This window comes from Nicotiana attenuata, chromosome 3, assembly GCF_001879085.1.
Source record: "Nicotiana attenuata strain UT chromosome 3, NIATTr2, whole genome shotgun sequence".
Classification (NCBI taxonomy): domain Eukaryota; kingdom Viridiplantae; phylum Streptophyta; class Magnoliopsida; order Solanales; family Solanaceae; genus Nicotiana; species Nicotiana attenuata.
Window position 1 is genome coordinate 39,932,367 of NC_031991.1, and position 17,867 is coordinate 39,950,233.

Consider the following 17,867-nt stretch of genomic DNA (forward strand, 5'->3'; position numbering starts at 1 on the left):
TTGTAGAAAAATGTCTCCCTGAACTATCTGATGAACCGCCAAAGCACACGGTCACCAACAATTTGTTGGTCTCGTTGATATAGGTATATTATTCTGCAACATGGATGAACGGATCAATTCTGTTCTTTCAGTTGCTTTTCTTTTGGGTGTGATTGATGTTACATTTGCCGATTATCCCCGTTCTACAAGAAATGAATGTTGGTCTTTAATCCCCATTTATATTTATGACAAAATTACATAATAATGCACTCTATAAGTTGACCTTGCATTATTTTAGCCCACTTACAAGTTTGCAAATGTGTAGCCAAGTATTAATAAGCTTAGATCTGAATTTTTTTCCAGTTTTTTTTATGCTCTTTATCTTCAAGCGTGAAACATTTCCATTCTCTTTTTTCCTCAAATTTCTACACACCTATCACAACTACGAAATTCAAAAACAGACGCGAGAAATCTAAAATCTCATCTTCCTTAATGCTAATCTTGTTAGGTTTTGAATATGATTTTGTGAGAAATTTGGAGTGGGTATTGTTTGAACTTATTATAATTAATGTAAGCAGACTGTATACGAAGTTTGGAGTCATTTAATGGAAATTTGGAATAGTTTTAATCAAGAATTGCAAGTGAAAATTGTACAAAACGTTCATCAGAGATGCTTATACATTTTTATACAATATTATACACTTTTATACAAAGAGGTATATATATATATATATATATATATATATATATATATATATATATAGTTGTATAAAAATGTATAAAGATGTTTAAGCACAGTAATAAAAATGTTAGTGATACACCATGTATATAGGTGTAGTAGTTGAAGAAGAAGAAGAAATGTGAGAAATCCACCAAATACCTGTAAATAATGTATAAGAGGTGTTTATACACCATTACACATTACTTATACACTATTATACAAATGAATCCTATTAATGGAGCTTCACAGGTTCTTCTTCTTCTTTGGGCATCTTCTGAAATTCAACTCAAATCTAGCTTAAATCTGCTCCAAATCACTTCAAATTTGAGTTTTTAACTCCCCTTGACGATCCCAATCAATTGTTCCAACACCCAATCCAAACAACTAACAAAATTGAAAAATCCAATTTCTGAAATTGAAGCTTCAAATAACCTTTAATGGTGACTCCAAAAATAATAATTCTCTTAAGGGGTATTTTACTTCACATCTTAATAGTGATTGTAAACTTTGAATCTGGAAGGAAAATTGAAGAATATATGTAATGGTAGAGAAATTTTGGGATGCAAAGTCGTGAAACAGGAAGGAAGAAGAAGAAGAACGAAGAAAAGAAAAAAAATAGGGTGGGCTAATTGGTGAAAAATAACTTTCAGATTACGTACAACCTGGGCCATATCAGGTAAGAGCTTCAAACGTGGGCCATTTTTTGATGGACTGTTGGACCAAGTGACAAGGAGCATAATTTCCCGGGAGAAATTCAAAAATAGCCAGATTTACCACTGGTCGTTGAAAAATAACCAAGTTTCAAAACTCATCGAAATTTAGCCACTTTAAATCTGAGCGAAAACACTGTTCAAAATTCGGAAAAATACGCCCGCAAATTTTACGGGAGTTCCAACATAAGTATGCTTGAACTCCCGTAAATTTTACGGGAGTTCCAGCAAGTATAATTGTCCAGTATAATATACTGGAGTTTGGAGCACTAGTGCTCCAGTCTCCGCAAATTTTACAGGAGTTAGCAAAGTATACCGGTCCAGCATAATATGCTGGAGTTCGTACACAAATGCACCAGAACTCCCGTATATTATACTGGACCGGTCCCTGTTGCAGCAAAATAGTGGCTATTTTTCATTGACTTGATAAACGCTGGCTATTTTTCATTGACCAGTGTAAAAACTGGCTATACCATGATATTTTAACTAATTTCCCCTTAATTTATCTATCTACTTTAAATGCGGTGGGTGGGTTGGGTGTGTGGGGGGGGGGGGGTGTTGCACTGCTGTATAAGATAAGACCAACGTACGAGAAATTTCTCTCCCAACAACGGCCAGACCTTGCATTTTGGAACTAAAACTTCAATGTTACATATGTTCCCGTATGGAAATTCAAGTCACTCTACAGCCACAGACTTCATGAATGTGTGTGTGTGTAACTTAAGTTGAAATGAAACAAACAAAAGATGACAACACCTTTGTTTGCCTTTTGTATTCATGACATCTATAGCAAGGTTCGCCCACGAGAGCAATTGCAGAACCATTGAGAACAGTTGCCATCATTCTATCGAATTATAAAATATAATAACTCAAGCAGCCCAATCTTCATCGCTAGCTTCGTCTGCATCCTGAACATATTAAGAATCAAAGTATGTTCCAAAATGTGAGGGTCTAGGACTTCACAGCAGTGTACAAACTTGACGACACAACACAGCAGCAGCTAAATTACCATATAAAAAATATTCAATGAAAAGAAGAAAAAGAAAGGGAAGTGTGTCAGAACTCAAACCTTTGACGAACTAGAGAACTCTTCAGTGTCATCTTCACCCTACAGAGCGTCAAAGCACAGAGAACAGCAATTATATTTTATATTACCTGAATTTAGAAATGAGAGAGTTGCACAACCAGTACAGATATTTTTCTTTCTTTTGGATAAATCAAATGAACCAAGATACATTGATCTCTAGTCAGCCGAGCATGAGAAAAGTTGGCTTTCCAATCCATGAAGCTGCAGTCCATTTTATATTATACAACATGAATGGATAGGAAAATAAATGCACTCATCAGAACAGGTTTTTTTTATTTTGTTTTTAATTTACAGACAAAAGAGTTTTCATGAGTTCTGGACCAAATATATATAGCAACAGTCTCAGAAAACATGACAGATAAATTTAGAAAGCTATATTCAAAGCTGCAGATCAAGGAATCGGCATAACTTCCAAGTGAAACTGTTTTTCATGGGAGAAATGTTAATTACCGCAGTGAATTATCTTCGAGAACAACTAATCTTGCAATGTGTATTATGAGCACACAAAAGAGAGATCCTCGCCTCTCCCAAACTTTCCTTAGCAGATGAAGGTGATAAAAAAGTTTGCCAAAGCTAGCACTGTGTCTACTTTAACTCAGATTAAGGTGAACTACTTCCCAAAATTGGAAAATCCAAGCATCATTCAGGGGTGAGAAGATATCCAATTGTCGAACTAACAACGATTCAGAAAATTAATTACTATGTATTTGACCTGGATTCATAGTCTATGAACCAATCCAATTATTATAAAATATATCTTCAACAGTCTTATAAGAGCCTGCCAGACTTCCTTTCTTTATCTTTGCTAGGTAGTCAAAACTACCACTTAAGAGCAAACAAAGAAGATGCAAGAAACAGAGTCACCCAGAATAGGACTGAGCGCACCGAATGGATAAATTGCAGAACATAGTCTGAATTTTACCTGAGAAGTACCAAGATGATCAGACACGGTCGAACCACATCCTGTGCTGGATGTCCCTTTGTTTGTTGATTTTGTTGTTTTTCTTTGGGAAACTCTAGCTGGACTGACAAGCTTCAAAATTTGTGGAGAAATACGAACATAATTATTTGTGCATCAATAGAATAAGTATGAGCATGACCCAATAAAAATATGAAGAGACGTTGACAAAAGAATCACTTTTACCCCAAAACAAAATTCAGTGTTAGCCATGAGAATCCATCTGTGATAGTATGAAATATTATGTGGTATCCCCGCCTATAGTCCCTCAGTTATCTCTTTGAGAATACAACTCAATGGTTAAGGTCATATTCTGCAATAAAATGTAGGCAAAATGCCAGAAAAACTAAAAAGAAGTTTGCAGTAATTTTTTTTTTTTGGGGGGGGGGGGTGTTGTTGTAGGAGGAAAGTTCTTAGAAAATTTTCCCCAGGGAACTATTTCAGAGAATGCCATTATGATAACTTCCACATTATCATCTGAGAATGAAAACATCAAAGCTATTGCTCCTATTTGTGAAACTGGTCTCCAAATTTCCTATTCTTTCCTCCCATGATTCTTGCATGATCACTCTTTGCCATCTCTACCCCAGTGTTTTTGAGAGCGGGAGCGCAAAAAAGCGACAGGGGCTCGCCTCGCTTCAAAAGCGAAGCGCAAAGCGAAGCGCACGCTCCATTGAAGTGAAGCGCAATTGTGAAAATACATATAATATATATAATAATTAATTTATAAACTGAAATACATATAAAATTTATCAAACTGAAAGTATAACATATATATAATAATTAATTTTATAAACTGAAATACACATTAAAAAATCAAATCAACTGAAAGATATAACACATATATATAATAAGTAATTTTATAAACTAAAATACATATTAAAATTAAGAAGAATAAAAGGGAGGGAAAAAAGAAAACCAACGCCTGCCCTAGCTGTGCAGACGACGCTGGAGGAGAAAAAGTGAAAAAGAGAAGAGAAGAAGAAGGAAAAAGAAAGAAAAAAGAGCAGAATCTGGACGGGAACAAGAAGAAGAAAGAAAGAAGAAAGAAAAAAATGAGAAGAAGAAACTTACCTGGAAACCCTAGTTTTGTCGATGAAGAAGAGAGAAGAGGTCTCTGTTTTGTCAAGCAATTACAGAAGCGAGGTTAGGGGTCTGTTTTGTATAATTTACAAACAGAACCCAATTTTTTTTTTTTTTAAAAAAAAAAGGGCCCAGCTGCGATTTTTTAACAGAAGCGATCGCTTCACTCGCCTCGTCGCCTTGTCGCTTTTTCACTGAAGCGTGCGCTTCATACGAGCGCGTCGCCTCAGGCAGTAAAAAGCGATGCCCTGTCGCTTCGCGCTTAAAGCGACGAAGCGATCGCTTTTCCAAACACTGCTCTACCCTCTTTTACAGGGAATGTTGTTAATCCAGGACAACAACTCTTTTTGCTCCCAATAACCATATTCTGCTATGCCTATTGAAATTCGATCACCTTCATAACCATGTCACTACAAGCGTTGTACTGCATATACACAATCACATGGTTTAGCATCAGGTGTCGCTAAATACAATTTCTGAATGCAGGTTTCAGGATACAAGCTTTAGATCGATTTAAGGGATGAAGAGCTGTGGTGACCCGTGAAGGGAGATGGTAAGAAACAAGCATGGGTCCCTCCCTCTCTCTTCAACAAGTATGCATCGACATTGTTAGACAGACAAAATATTCAACAATTTCAAAAACAAACTTGCAGCCTCATATCAGAGCTACGAGTATGTACCTTGTCCACTTTCTTAAACAATGTGGAAATAGTAGTCTGAACAAGAGAATTTTGCTTAGTACGGGAGGATTCCTTAGACTTGGAAGCAGATTCAGCAGCAGCTCTAATTCTTTCAGCAACTTGACCTTGTGCTACAGTATCATCAAAAGGAATGTCACAGACTGCACCACAGATTCTTCAATCCATGAAACTATGTAAAGGAACTAGGAGATAGCAGGTAAAGGGAGATGAACAACAGAACAAGCCCAGAGAACAGCGAGATTTTGAGTGACTCTGACTCTAGTGGCTTCTATGAAGAGTTTGAAAAAAAACTATAAACGATATAAGAAATTATTCATGGAGATGATTCCAAGCGTACAATTTTTTGTTGAATGATCCCTACCACTTTTTTCTTCTTCTTCAGAAGTTTCAGCTCCATTGTCAGTCAAATCATCCCCGGAAGAAGCTTCTGCAAAACTGAGTTACTGAACATAAAACTCCTGATAATGGTTAAGCAGAGGAAGACATCAAACTCGACTGGATCTTAGTTAATAAAGAATAAAACATCCCTCAAGAAATTAATGCAAAAAAAATACAAACTATAATTTCAGAAAAAAAAATTATAAGCATAAAAAGTTGCAACAAAATAGAAGTGATCATTCAGTCACTTCTTTGGATAGTCCTTGAATGAGTACCAAATTAAGGCTCCTTTCCCTAATAATAAAGGCACATTTTCTGGATGAACTTAATTTAAAATGCCTTTCTCTCTTACGCTTTACTTTATGTAGGTACAGTAATCCTGGGAAGTCCATGAAGTTGTCTTTCAGCTCCTTGATAAAAGCTATGTTATATACTAGTACAGTTGCATGCAATATGATACAGTCAGTGTGCAAGGGATCAATAATGAGAAAAACTACATATTATACAAGTCAAAGCATATACTTGATTTTCTTTCCTGCTGCCCTGGCTGAACGACGAGTTGGAGTTAACTCAACAAGTTCTTTTGAATCATTTTGACTTTCTGATATATTCTCCTCCTGTTCGTGTTCAGGAGACAGTTGTTCCACATGCTTGACCTCACATTCGCCACTGCTTCGTTTTTTCACGCTTGTAGCACCTGCACCACCTTTGAAATCACACTCCAATTTCTCTTGCTGTAAACAAATAAGAAATCTAGAGTAGTGTCAGCAATCCTTTGAAAACAATTTGTAACTTTAATATACTCTACTAATTAAGGCTTTAACTGGTTGAATTAAGGGAATAACTCAACAAAAAACTAACCACATTCAGCTCCTTTGGAAACTCAAGCCGTGCTTCTTCTGGATTCTCGTCTTTCCTCCCTATCCACCATGCATCAGAAAACACAATCTGCAAAAGAAATAAGCCATAAATCAAGAAAAAGGAAACAGGAGAAGTAAATGTAACTAGGTGCAGAATAAATCCTTTCTCTTTTTCATCAGAACCTTATACTAACTTGAACCGTAACAGAAGTAAACCAAACCCCAAATTTTGGTTGAACAGAGTCAACAAACAAAAAGTAGATCTAAATTTTTTCTTAAACTCGAGAGAAAAAACTTTTGGAATGGTCATTGGCATTTGATATTCAACATGTTTTTAATATCTCAAAATAACATAGTTTAAGAGAAATCTACAAGGTCATCAGAAACAGACTTAACAATATGCCTTCTTGATGGATAAGACAACTCTATTACAAGAATATTTGCTGATTAAACTTTTGGATTGTAAAATCAAATCAATTGTGCAATTTATTAACAAATGAAGGTTTCATCCTTACGGAAAAACATGAGAGGAACATTCCATAGAACGGATGAGAAGTACAAAACAGAGAATTAATTAATAGCAGTCAGTTTGGAAGTTTCCTTCACCTTTCACAATGCGAGTCAAAACTATTCAACTTACAGCATTTTTAAAAGATCAATAACTTGAGAAGGAAACTTGAAAGAACAATATCCATGCTAATCAAATGAAAATCCAAAAGCACAGACAGCTTTAGCCTAATAAGTTCTATAAGTCAATATGGACCAAGCTAGCTTTACAACGCACTCACATTCTACGACCCCAGCAGTAAGCTCCTGACCGACAAAGAACAGAACCACTGGACATTGTGAAATCACAAATTCATATATCAGAATATGACAATCTTAAAACGTATCAGAAATATGGTCTGTGCCAAACTTAACTAAAGAGTCATTCTTGGTTCTATTTTTCATTGTCATGAAACATATCTGTTAGGTAAAAGATAAATATTTCCTCTCGATTCATCCCCATTCCTGAGAGGAAGGCTCCTGGATACTTCCTTTTCAACCATCGGAAGAGGTATTTTGTATCTGTAGACAATATAATTCCACAGCCTACAACAGATTAATGTGAACAGAAATTTTACTACCTTGTTCCATCTAAAATGATGCCTTCATGATGATTTTTTCCATTGTGATCGAAACAAAATTAACTACTTAGGAAGATAAGTATTTGCAAAACGAAGCTCCTGCCATTCAAATAGATACTAAGCTAAACAGATTAGGAATCAGAAGAATAGAGCATGTGCGGGATTACCAACCATATTGTCAAAGTAATCTTCGCACACTACATTCTTCCCGCCTCTTGAGAACTGCAAAGTCAAATACCTATTCTCTGGATATACAATTGTCCCAAACAACTTCATTTGGCCCTGCAGATCCAAAGGAGTACAAAAATGAGTTTGCACTCAAATCTTAGATGAAGATTTAAATGCTAAGAATTATATGGTAGCAATTACTTTCAGCTTTTTTTTTTGAGAATAGCAATTACTTTCAGCTTAGTAAATATAAAAGAAAATTCAAGACAATTACATATAAACACAATGATAATCATACACACTAAAAGGTCAGCCCGGTGCACTAAGTTCCCGCTATGCGCGGGGTCAGGGGCCGGACCATAAGGGTGTATCCTACACAGCCTTACCCTGCATTTCTACAAGAGACTGTTTCCACGTCTCGAACCCGTGACATCCTTATCACATGGCAACTTTACCGGTTACGCCAAGGCTCCCGTTCTAATCATACACACTAAAAACCTAAAAATAAAAGGAAAAATTAACTCTACTTGCTCCCAAGTAATCATTACTATTTCTTAGCACTCGATCCCAAACAAGGAGAAAATCTACTTGAGAAGAATGAATGTAAAATGTCCAATCAAGAGCAAGTAGAAATAATTGATTAAGTAGTACAGAAATAGTTATACCTGAGGAAAGTCGAGGTAGAGAATAGGGTTTTTGGTACCAAGGTCTTTGAGCTCGCCAATTTTACCTCCGGAAACAGGAGCAAGTAAACCGGGAAAAGAGAATAGGAAACGGTTCTTTCGCTGAGACTTGCGCAAGATGTCTTTGCCGTGGTGTTTAATTACTGTCTTTGATGGGCTCAAAGCACTAGTCCGAACCCTTGAAGGATTTTCCGAGAGCATTTGCTTTGAAATTGCCAGTTTCTTCAACCTCTTTTTCTCCAGCATATCTGGGTTAGGTTCTCCATCTGCTGCTGCTGCCTTCTTCCCGCCTCTAGCCATACTCTTTGCTGAAAAACAGTACTGGCCTAGACCCGTGGTGGTAGTATGCAGCAAATACAGAGCGGGGAAAAAGTTGCTCTTATAAAATCGTGTTACTGAATACGACATGTAAAGTGCATTCAGCAAATGCGACTATAAGGGCATTTGAGTAGTTGCATTTGGACTTGCGCATTCACATTTCCAATCTTTCGCAGTTTAGTTACCAATACGACATACAAAATGCATTTCGGAAATGAAATTTTAGCTCTCTATCCTACTATGAAACATGTAAATGCCTTTTACATATAAATTTTCCACATTTTTAAAAAAACTCATAAAAACTGCATATTAATGAAATTTTCCAGTTAAAATTGCACATTTTAGAAAGAAAAAACCATCCTCCATCCCAACAGAAGTACTATCCCGGTAAATTGGCGATTCATTTTTTTAGTCTATTTCAAAAAGCACGATCTTTTTAAAATTGAATAATATTAATTTAAAATTTATTTTAAAAATTTATAAATGTATAAAATGTAACGACATATTTTATTTCGCACTATTTAGAAAATGACATAAGTTTTTTCATTAAATTTAAAATACTTTGATATTATTTTATTGTAAATTTCTGCTTATTATAATTCTTCTCGTTATCGATGTAAATTTTATTTCAAAAGGTTTTGAAGTCAGTTTTTTTGGAAAGAGGGCACTCAAACCCTTGAATATTCATAACACTCCTTGTCAACCAGCCAAACGTTGAAATAATCTTCAAATATTATTTTAAATTAGGTTATAGGCAAACGGGTACATAAATAAAAATTAATAAAGAGTTATTTTCTATTGCTTCCCCTTTCAAATACTTGAACGTATAAACTTCCAATCTTAATTATATTATTATCATTGCTTTCAATACAATTTCAGGTAGACATTATATTATATCATAAAAAACTTTAAGAAAATTTGAAATTTTTAACCGGCGAAAATCAAATATGATAAGAGAGGAAATGGGATTGACTGATGAAAATTATATGGATTTTAGGGGATATTGCAGAATAGAAGTTAGATCTTCCAAACATGTGACACGAGAAAGTCTATAATAAGTATTCAAGGAAAAAAAAGTTAAGAACAATTATGACCTCGCATGTGCTGATAATAAATTATCAAGTTGTAAAAAACTCATAAAAACTGCATATTAATGAAATTTTTCAGTTAAAATTGCACATTTTAGAAAGAAAAAATCATCCTCCATCCCAACAGAAGTACTATCCCGGTAAATTGGCGATTCATTTTTTTAGTCTATTTCAAAAAGCACGATCTTTTTAAAATTGAATAATATTAATTTAAAATTTATTTTAAAAATTTATAAATGTATAAAATGTAACGACATATTTTATTTCGCACTATTTAGAAAATGACATAAGTTTTTTCATTAAATTTAAAATACTTTGATATTATTTTATTGTAAATTTCTGCTTATTATAATTCTTCTCGTTATCGATGTAAATTTTATTTCAAAAGGTTTTGAAGTCAGTTTTTTTGGAAAGAGGGCACTCAAACCCTTGAATATTCATAACACTCCTTGTCAACAAGCCAAACGTTGAAATAATCTTCAAATATTATTTTAAATTAGGTTATAGGCAAACGGGTACATAAATAAAAATTAATAAAGAGTTATTTTCTATTGCTTCCCCTTTCAAATACTTGAACGTATAAACTTCCAATCTTAATTGTATTATTATCATTGCTTTCAATACAATTTCAGGTAGACATTATATTATATCATAAAAAACTTTAAGAAAATTTTAAATTTCTAAACAAAATGGCCGGCGAAAATCAAATATGATAAGAGGGGAAATGGGATTGACTGATGAAAATTATATGGATTTTAGGGGATATTGCGGAATAGAAGTTAGATCTTCCAAACATGTGACACGAGAAAGTCTATAATAAGTATTCAAGGAAAAAAAAGTTAAGAACAATTATGACCTCGCATGTGCTGATAATAAATTATCAAGTTGTAGACTTTCAGTAGTGATATCATTATTCAAGCATTGATATAAATTTGTAATAATAATAATGTATCAACAAAGCATACTGTGTGATGAACGTGTGGAGTATTTTGAGTCGATTAATATCTTAAAAGGGGGTTAGCATATAAAATCAAATCATTCTAATGTGACTTAGTAGTTAATGAGATGGATATAAGCATTAAAGATGATAGTTCAAATGAAGTGAATATTCAAGGACTTTTTGGGTAAAAACTTATTTTAAATTAAGAACAGCTAATTTTACTAAATAATTATATAATTGATCGTATATTGAATCTCCCATTTTTCTTTCTCTCTTTAAAACTAAGTTTAGCGGGGGTGACTTTCACAAATAGGATATTTATATATCACTTTTTAAGCTATGATCACATCTAAATAAATTTAGAAAAAATAATCTGTAGATTATAACTTTGCCGTAAATCTTCGCGGATTGAAATCGATAGGCAAAGACTTATTTGGAAGTAGGTCCTTACGAATCACCAAGATTTCAGTAAAACAAATTGTTCATTACTCCTAACAAGTCGCTAAGTGTAATGGATGGAGCTATAGACTAAGTTTATTATTTGTAGTTTGACCCTCCTTAGTTTTACTTTTACAGTTTAGCCTTAGTTTACAACCTATTTTCATTATTACCCCTCACAGGCTTGCTTTATATCCTTTAAGCAGAGAATTATCGAGGCATGTTGAATGAAAATCAGAATTTTTATCTTTTAATTTCTTTTCTCTTTCTTTAAATTTCTCTTTCAAGTTTTCAATGGCGAATCCACCGTGGGATTCGCTACACTAAGAGCTTTTGATGGATGAAAAAAATACTTGCCTTGGCACAAGTCCTGAGAGATCGTTAGGACTTTAGTACAAATTATATTACAAATTTTGAAAAAATTATTCAAAAGTCCGAGCTGATCACCAATACAAATTGTATGACAATTTTGTTTAAAATTGTTCAAAATTTTCATTGGTTAAATTCAATCAAGTCCTTCAAAAATCAATAGACACACTTTGTCTTCTTTAACCATCAAGCGCAACAAACTCCAACAAAAGTGTTCTTCGTGCTTCTTCAACCAAACCAAACACAAATAAGCAATGGAATCTTTAATTCTTTTTCCAGTATACATAAAATAGTGAAGAAAGAGGAGGGAGAAAAAGAAGAACAAGAATGAGGAGGAGGATAAAAAGTTATGGCAAATATCTATGCTTGCTAATTTTTTTGAAAATAGGAAGCAAAAACTAAACACCAACTCTTAAGAAAGGACACCCGATGAAATTTCTTCTTTGAAAGCATGAGTCAAAATTACATTGGGTGGAACTTTCTAGAATCACCATTTATATTTTAATCCCGTTAAGAAAATTCTAGTAAAATAACTCTTTTGGCAGTATTTTATAGTCCATGCTAGAATTGTGAAGCACGCTGCCAGAATTTTTCCCATATGAAATTTTTTAACGATTGCCATATTTTGTGGCAAATCCTGATGATCATCATATGAATTTTTTGACGATCACCATATTTTTACAAAATTATGATAATCATTCTGAGATTTTCTTTTTTCCTGCAATTGCCATGTTTTTTTTTTTTTTTTTTGCAAATAATGATCACAATATAAAAATTAATGGCGATTTTCATATTTTATGACAAATCCTGGTGATCACCTAATAACAGCAAGGTCGGGAATCCAAACTCGAGTAAGAATTTAAGAAGTAAATGCTGAAGCAATAACAATAAGAAATTGAACGACTAGAATTAAAGTGCAGAAAATAAAGGATATGGGAAAATTCAGGGAAAGAATTCCAAGAACGCAAGTTCTATAACCTTGACAAGATCCAAGTAACAACGTTTTGATTTATTGAAGAAATCAAACGCCTTTACTTAAGAACAAATCAAAAATAATAGATTCGGATCTTGACCGCTTTACGAGTAACTTGAGACAACAATTAATAACTAGTATTAATCGCCTTCTAAGAATACCACAAAGAAATCAATGATATCACAATAAAGAAGTTATCTTACTACCTTGAACTATGAACTAGTAAAGGTTGAAAGATAAATCTCAAAGTATAAGTAACAAAAGTTTAAAAGAACTCTTAAAGTATAATATTATTAAGCAATAATGAAGTACCACAATGAATGAAAAGAACTCCTATTTATAGGAGTAAAAAATTCTTAAAACTAGGTAAGGTGGCTGCCAAGGCAAACCCTAACTTGGAGATTAAGCTAAATACTAGAAAACCTAATAAAAGCTAATAAAAATAAGAGGGTGGGCAGCCAAATCCCTTAAGGCAGATTTGGGCCTTAAAACTACTAGTTGGGCCATTGGTTTGGACTCCAGTTGGGCTCTTTTTGAAACACCCCTTTTTGGACCTCTTTTAAGCTCATTTTAAGCTCTTCTGGTGCTCTTTTGGTGGACTTCAAGGGCTGATGTTGGGACCCAATCTCCCTCCTCTTGAACTTCAATTTGGGCCACCAAATAATTGTGAAACTTGGACAATTCATCTCCTTTGGGCTCGAGTTCTTCCTCTACAATTAAAAGCTTTTTATTTGCCATTGAAGTCCAGCAACCTTAGTTTGTAATTCTTTAGCTTGAGATCTTGTAAATGGCCTTCTTGGAGCTTCCAAAACTCTATCATTGTCCTTGATGCTATCATTCCCCTCTTCTTGAAAAGAATTCGTCCCCGAATTCGATCTTACATCAAACAAAGACAAGTCAGCAACATTGAATGTAGCACTTACTTGAAACTCACCAAGAAGGTCCAGCTTGTAAGCATTGTCTCAAATCCTTTCTAGGCCTTGAAATGGGCCATCTCCTCTAAGATGCAACTTTGACTTCCTTTTGGAAGGAAATCTCTCCTTCCTAAAGTGAACCCAAACTAAATCTTCAGGTTGAAAAATAACTTGTTTTCGACCCTTATTCTTTCTCAAGGTAGTTTGCTCATTTTTCTTCTCAATTGCAAGCCTTGTTTGCTCATGATTTTTTTCATCATTTCAGCCTTTGTCCTACCATCAAGATTAGCAATATCATTAAGAGGAAATGGTAATAAATCAAGGGGAATAAAGGGATTAAAACCACAAAAAACCTCAAAAGGAGACATACCTGTAGAAGAATGGATTGTTCTATTGTAAGCAAATTCAATCATAGGTAAGTGATCTTCACAAGAAGTGAATTTACCTTTCAAAACAGCCCTCAACTTGTTTCCTAAGGTTCTATTAACTATTTCACTTTGTCCATCAGTTTATGGGTGACAGAGAAGTAGAAAATAACAATTTAATGCCTAACTTCCCCCAAAATACAGGCCAAAAGTGGCTCAAAAACTTAGCATTCCTATCACGAACAATAGTTCTAGGTATACCATGCAATTTAACAATTTCTTTTACAAATAGATCAGCAATATGTGAAGCATCATTAGTCACTAAACAAGGAATAAAACGAGTCATTTTGGGGAACCTATCTACCACAATAAATATACTATCCTTACCATACCTTGTTCTAGGCAAACCTAACACAAAATCCATAAAAATATGAATCCAAGGTGAAGTAGGAACAAGTAATGGCGTGTAAAGTCCATGTGGTAACACTTTAGATTTAGCTTGTTTACATTCCAAATATTGTGCACACACTCTTTCAACATCTTTTCTCATGCCAGGCCAAAAGAAATTTTCAGCAAGTGTGTCTAGTATCTTTGGGACTCCAAAGTGACCCATAAGGCCTCCACAATATGCTTCCCTTACAAATACTTCACGTAAATAGCAATTAGGAATACACAACTTATTTTCCTTAAAAAGAAATCCATCTTGAAGATTAAACCTCTCAAAAGGACCCAACTTACAATCTGCAAAAATCTTGCCAAAATCAACATCATTAGCATAAAGTCTCTTGATTTGATCAAAACTCATCAATTTAGAAGTCAGAGTAGTAACTAAGACATACCTTCTTGAAAGTGCATCAGCAACAACATTCTTTTTCCCTTGTTTGTAAGAAATTACATAAGGAAAAGTTTCAATGAATTCAACCCACTTAGCATTCCTCCTACTAAGCTTACCTTGACTCTTCAAGTACTTCAACGATTCATGGTCAGTTTTAATGACAAACTCTCTTGGCCACAAGTAATGTTGTCATGTGGCTAAAGCCCTTACCAAAGCATATAGCTCTTTGTCATAAGTGGAATAGTTCAATGTGGCTCCACTTAACTTCTCACTAAAGTAGGCAATAGGTTTAGAATCTTGCATCAAAACAACACCTATTCCTTTGCTAGAAGCATCACATTCAATTTTAAAAGATTTAGATTGTAAAAAATGAGCAGAACATAACTTTTCTTTCAACAAGTTAAAAGCATCATCTTGTTCTTTTCCCCGTGTAAAAATCTTATCCTTTTTAATAACTTCAGTTAAAGGAGAAGCAATGGTGCTAAAGTCTCTCACAAACCTCCTATAAAAACTAGCAAGTCCATGAAAATTCCTAACTTCAGTTACACTCTTAGGTTTAGGCCATTCTTTTATTGCTTTGATTTTCTCTTCGTCAACCTCAACTCCTTTAGAACTAACTACAAAAACCAAGAAAACCACACGATCTACACAAAAAGTATACTTTTTAAGATAAACAAATAAAAGTTGCTTTCTAAGAACTTCAAAAACTTATTTTAGGTGTTCTACATGCTCCTCTAAAGTGTTAGAAAAGATCAAGATATCATCAAAGTACACCATAACAAATTTTTCATGAAAATCCTTAAAGATATAATTCATTAATCTCATGAAAGTGCTAGGTGCATTGGTCAAGCCAAAAGGAATAACTAACCACTCATAAAGCCCGTATTTGGTCTTAAAAGCAGTTTTCGATTCATCTCCAGGATTCATTCGAATATGATGGTAATCACTTTTTAGATCAATTTTAGAAAATATTTTGGATCCATGTAATTGACCCAACATGTCATCAAGACGAGGAATAGGATGTCGATACTTTACCGTTATCTTGTTGATTGCTCTACAATCCACGTACATCCTCCAAGTTCCATCCTTTTTGGGTACCAATAGGACGGGAACAGAGCAAGGCCTCATGCTTCTCTCATAAAGACTTTCTCAAGCAACTCCTCAACTTGCCTTTGAAGCTCTTTTGTCTCTTCTAGATTACTCCTATAAGCAGGCTTATTTGAGATTTATGATCCAGGCACAAAATCAATTTGATGCTCACTGCCACGTAAAGGTGGCAATCCATTAGGAATATCTTCAGGAAAGTCATCTTCAAAATCATGTAAAAGAGAAAAAATACTACTTGGCAAAGAAGAAGTTAGTAACTCAGAATTAATCAAAGTTTCTTTATAAGTGAGTAGTATTATGGGCAACCCCTCTGTTCTTGCATTTAAACAATCTTTGGCTTTTATATAGAAACTCTCCTTTTTCCTTTCCTTAGCCTCTTTCCCCTTACCAAGACCTTCTATTTTTTCACTCAAACCCCTTTTTATCTCTTCTCTCAAATTGCTACCCTCTCTCTCTTTCTCTCGTTCATCTCTCTTTTTTCTAACTCTTGGCCTCCTTTCTTTTCTTTTCCCTCAAGCTCACTTTTTATCCCTCCCCTTGGTTTTCCCATTGTTTTCCTTAATCTCTTCTGATCTTCAAACACTTGAGAAGGAGATAAAGGTGCAAGAGTAAATTTCCTGCCATTAAGCTCAAGAGAATATCCATTCTTCCTTCCACATGAAAAACATTCCTATCATACTGCCAAGGACGACCCAGTAAGATATGACAAGCTTGCATAGGGATTATGTCACAAAGAAAGTCATCCTCATATCTACCAACATTGAATAAAATCACGCATTGTTTGTTTACCTTTAGTTCACCACTATCATTTAACCATTGGAGTCTATATGGAGTAGGGTGTTTCATGCATGCAAGTCCCAGTTTTTTCACAAAGTAGGAACTCACCACATTAGCACAACTACCACTGTCAATGATCATAGAACACGTTTTCCCCTTTGTCCCACACCTAGTATGAAATAAATTCTCCCTTTGTTCTTCATTATTGCTTTCCAAATTGATAGTCATAATCCTCCCAACTACCCCAATCATGCCATCATTAAAAGGTAGTTCTACTTCATCTTCATCTTTACTCACACCTCTCTCCTCTTCCTCATATTTATTACTCTCGTATTCTCCACTCATAATCTTCCTAGCCACCCCAATCATACCAGTATGAGGCAGTTCTACATCGTCTTCGTCACTCACGTCTCCCTTTTCTTCTTCTCCCTCACTTTTTTCACTCTCATATCCCCCATCTTCTCTAAGAATTATGTTTTTTCTACTTGGACATTCATGCATCATATGTCCCCTTCCTTTACATTTATGACATTGAATAGTATTAGAAGGTGTAGAAGGTTTAGGGTTAAAGGTTTTACCTCCCTCTTTATTTTCCAATATTCCTTTACCCTTGTCTTCTTGAGGTCTAGTAGAACTCTGCATCTCTTGATTCGGCCATGGCTTCTTGGAGATGGTGTTTGACCGACCTTTCCACTAGCTAGTTTGCTTTTCTACCTTTATAGACAAGTCAACTAACTCATCTATTGTTACATATTGTTGTAATTCTACTACATCAACTATTTCCTTATTTAAACCATTTAAAAACCTAGCCATTGTAGCCTCTTCTTCCTCCATACAGTTAGCTTGGATCATAGCCATATCCATAGCCTTAAAGTATTCATCCACAGACATGGACCCTTGCTTCAATGTTTGAAGACGTTGTTGTAGCTCTCTTTGAAAGTGTGATGGCACAAATCTCTTCCTCATCCCCCTCTTCATCTCAGCCCAAGTAGCAATTGGTGCTTGTCCTTATTGCAATCTATCCCTAGTAAGTTTTTTTCCACCAAATAGCAGCATAGTCAGAAAACTCAACAACAACAAGTTTAACCTTCTTGCCTTCAGAGTAGTTGTGACAGTCAAAGATGGCTTCAACCTTTCTCTCCCAATCAAGATACAAGTCTGGATCCCTTGTTTTCTTGAAAGATGTCATCTTCATCTTTACACTACTTATATTGTCATCTTCTACTCTACCTCTTTGTCCCCTCCTATCTCTTCAGACCCTATCAAAATCAATGTCATTTAAGTCATC

The 17,867-nt window shown here is 34.7% G+C and overlaps 1 protein-coding gene across 1 annotated transcript; it reads right to left on the minus strand.

Moving 5' to 3' along the window:
• Positions 1,998-8,878, minus strand: LOC109223576 (DNA-binding protein RHL1). The gene is made up of 9 exons (XM_019387946.1): positions 8,438-8,878; positions 7,776-7,886; positions 6,479-6,565; positions 6,140-6,351; positions 5,601-5,674; positions 5,219-5,349; positions 3,420-3,530; positions 2,480-2,518; positions 1,998-2,318 (listed from the first exon to the last, which is right to left on the minus strand). The coding sequence occupies exons 1-9, from the start codon at positions 8,861-8,863 to the stop codon at positions 2,280-2,282; spliced, it is 1,230 nt and encodes a 409-aa protein (XP_019243491.1). The 5' UTR covers positions 8,864-8,878; the 3' UTR covers positions 1,998-2,279.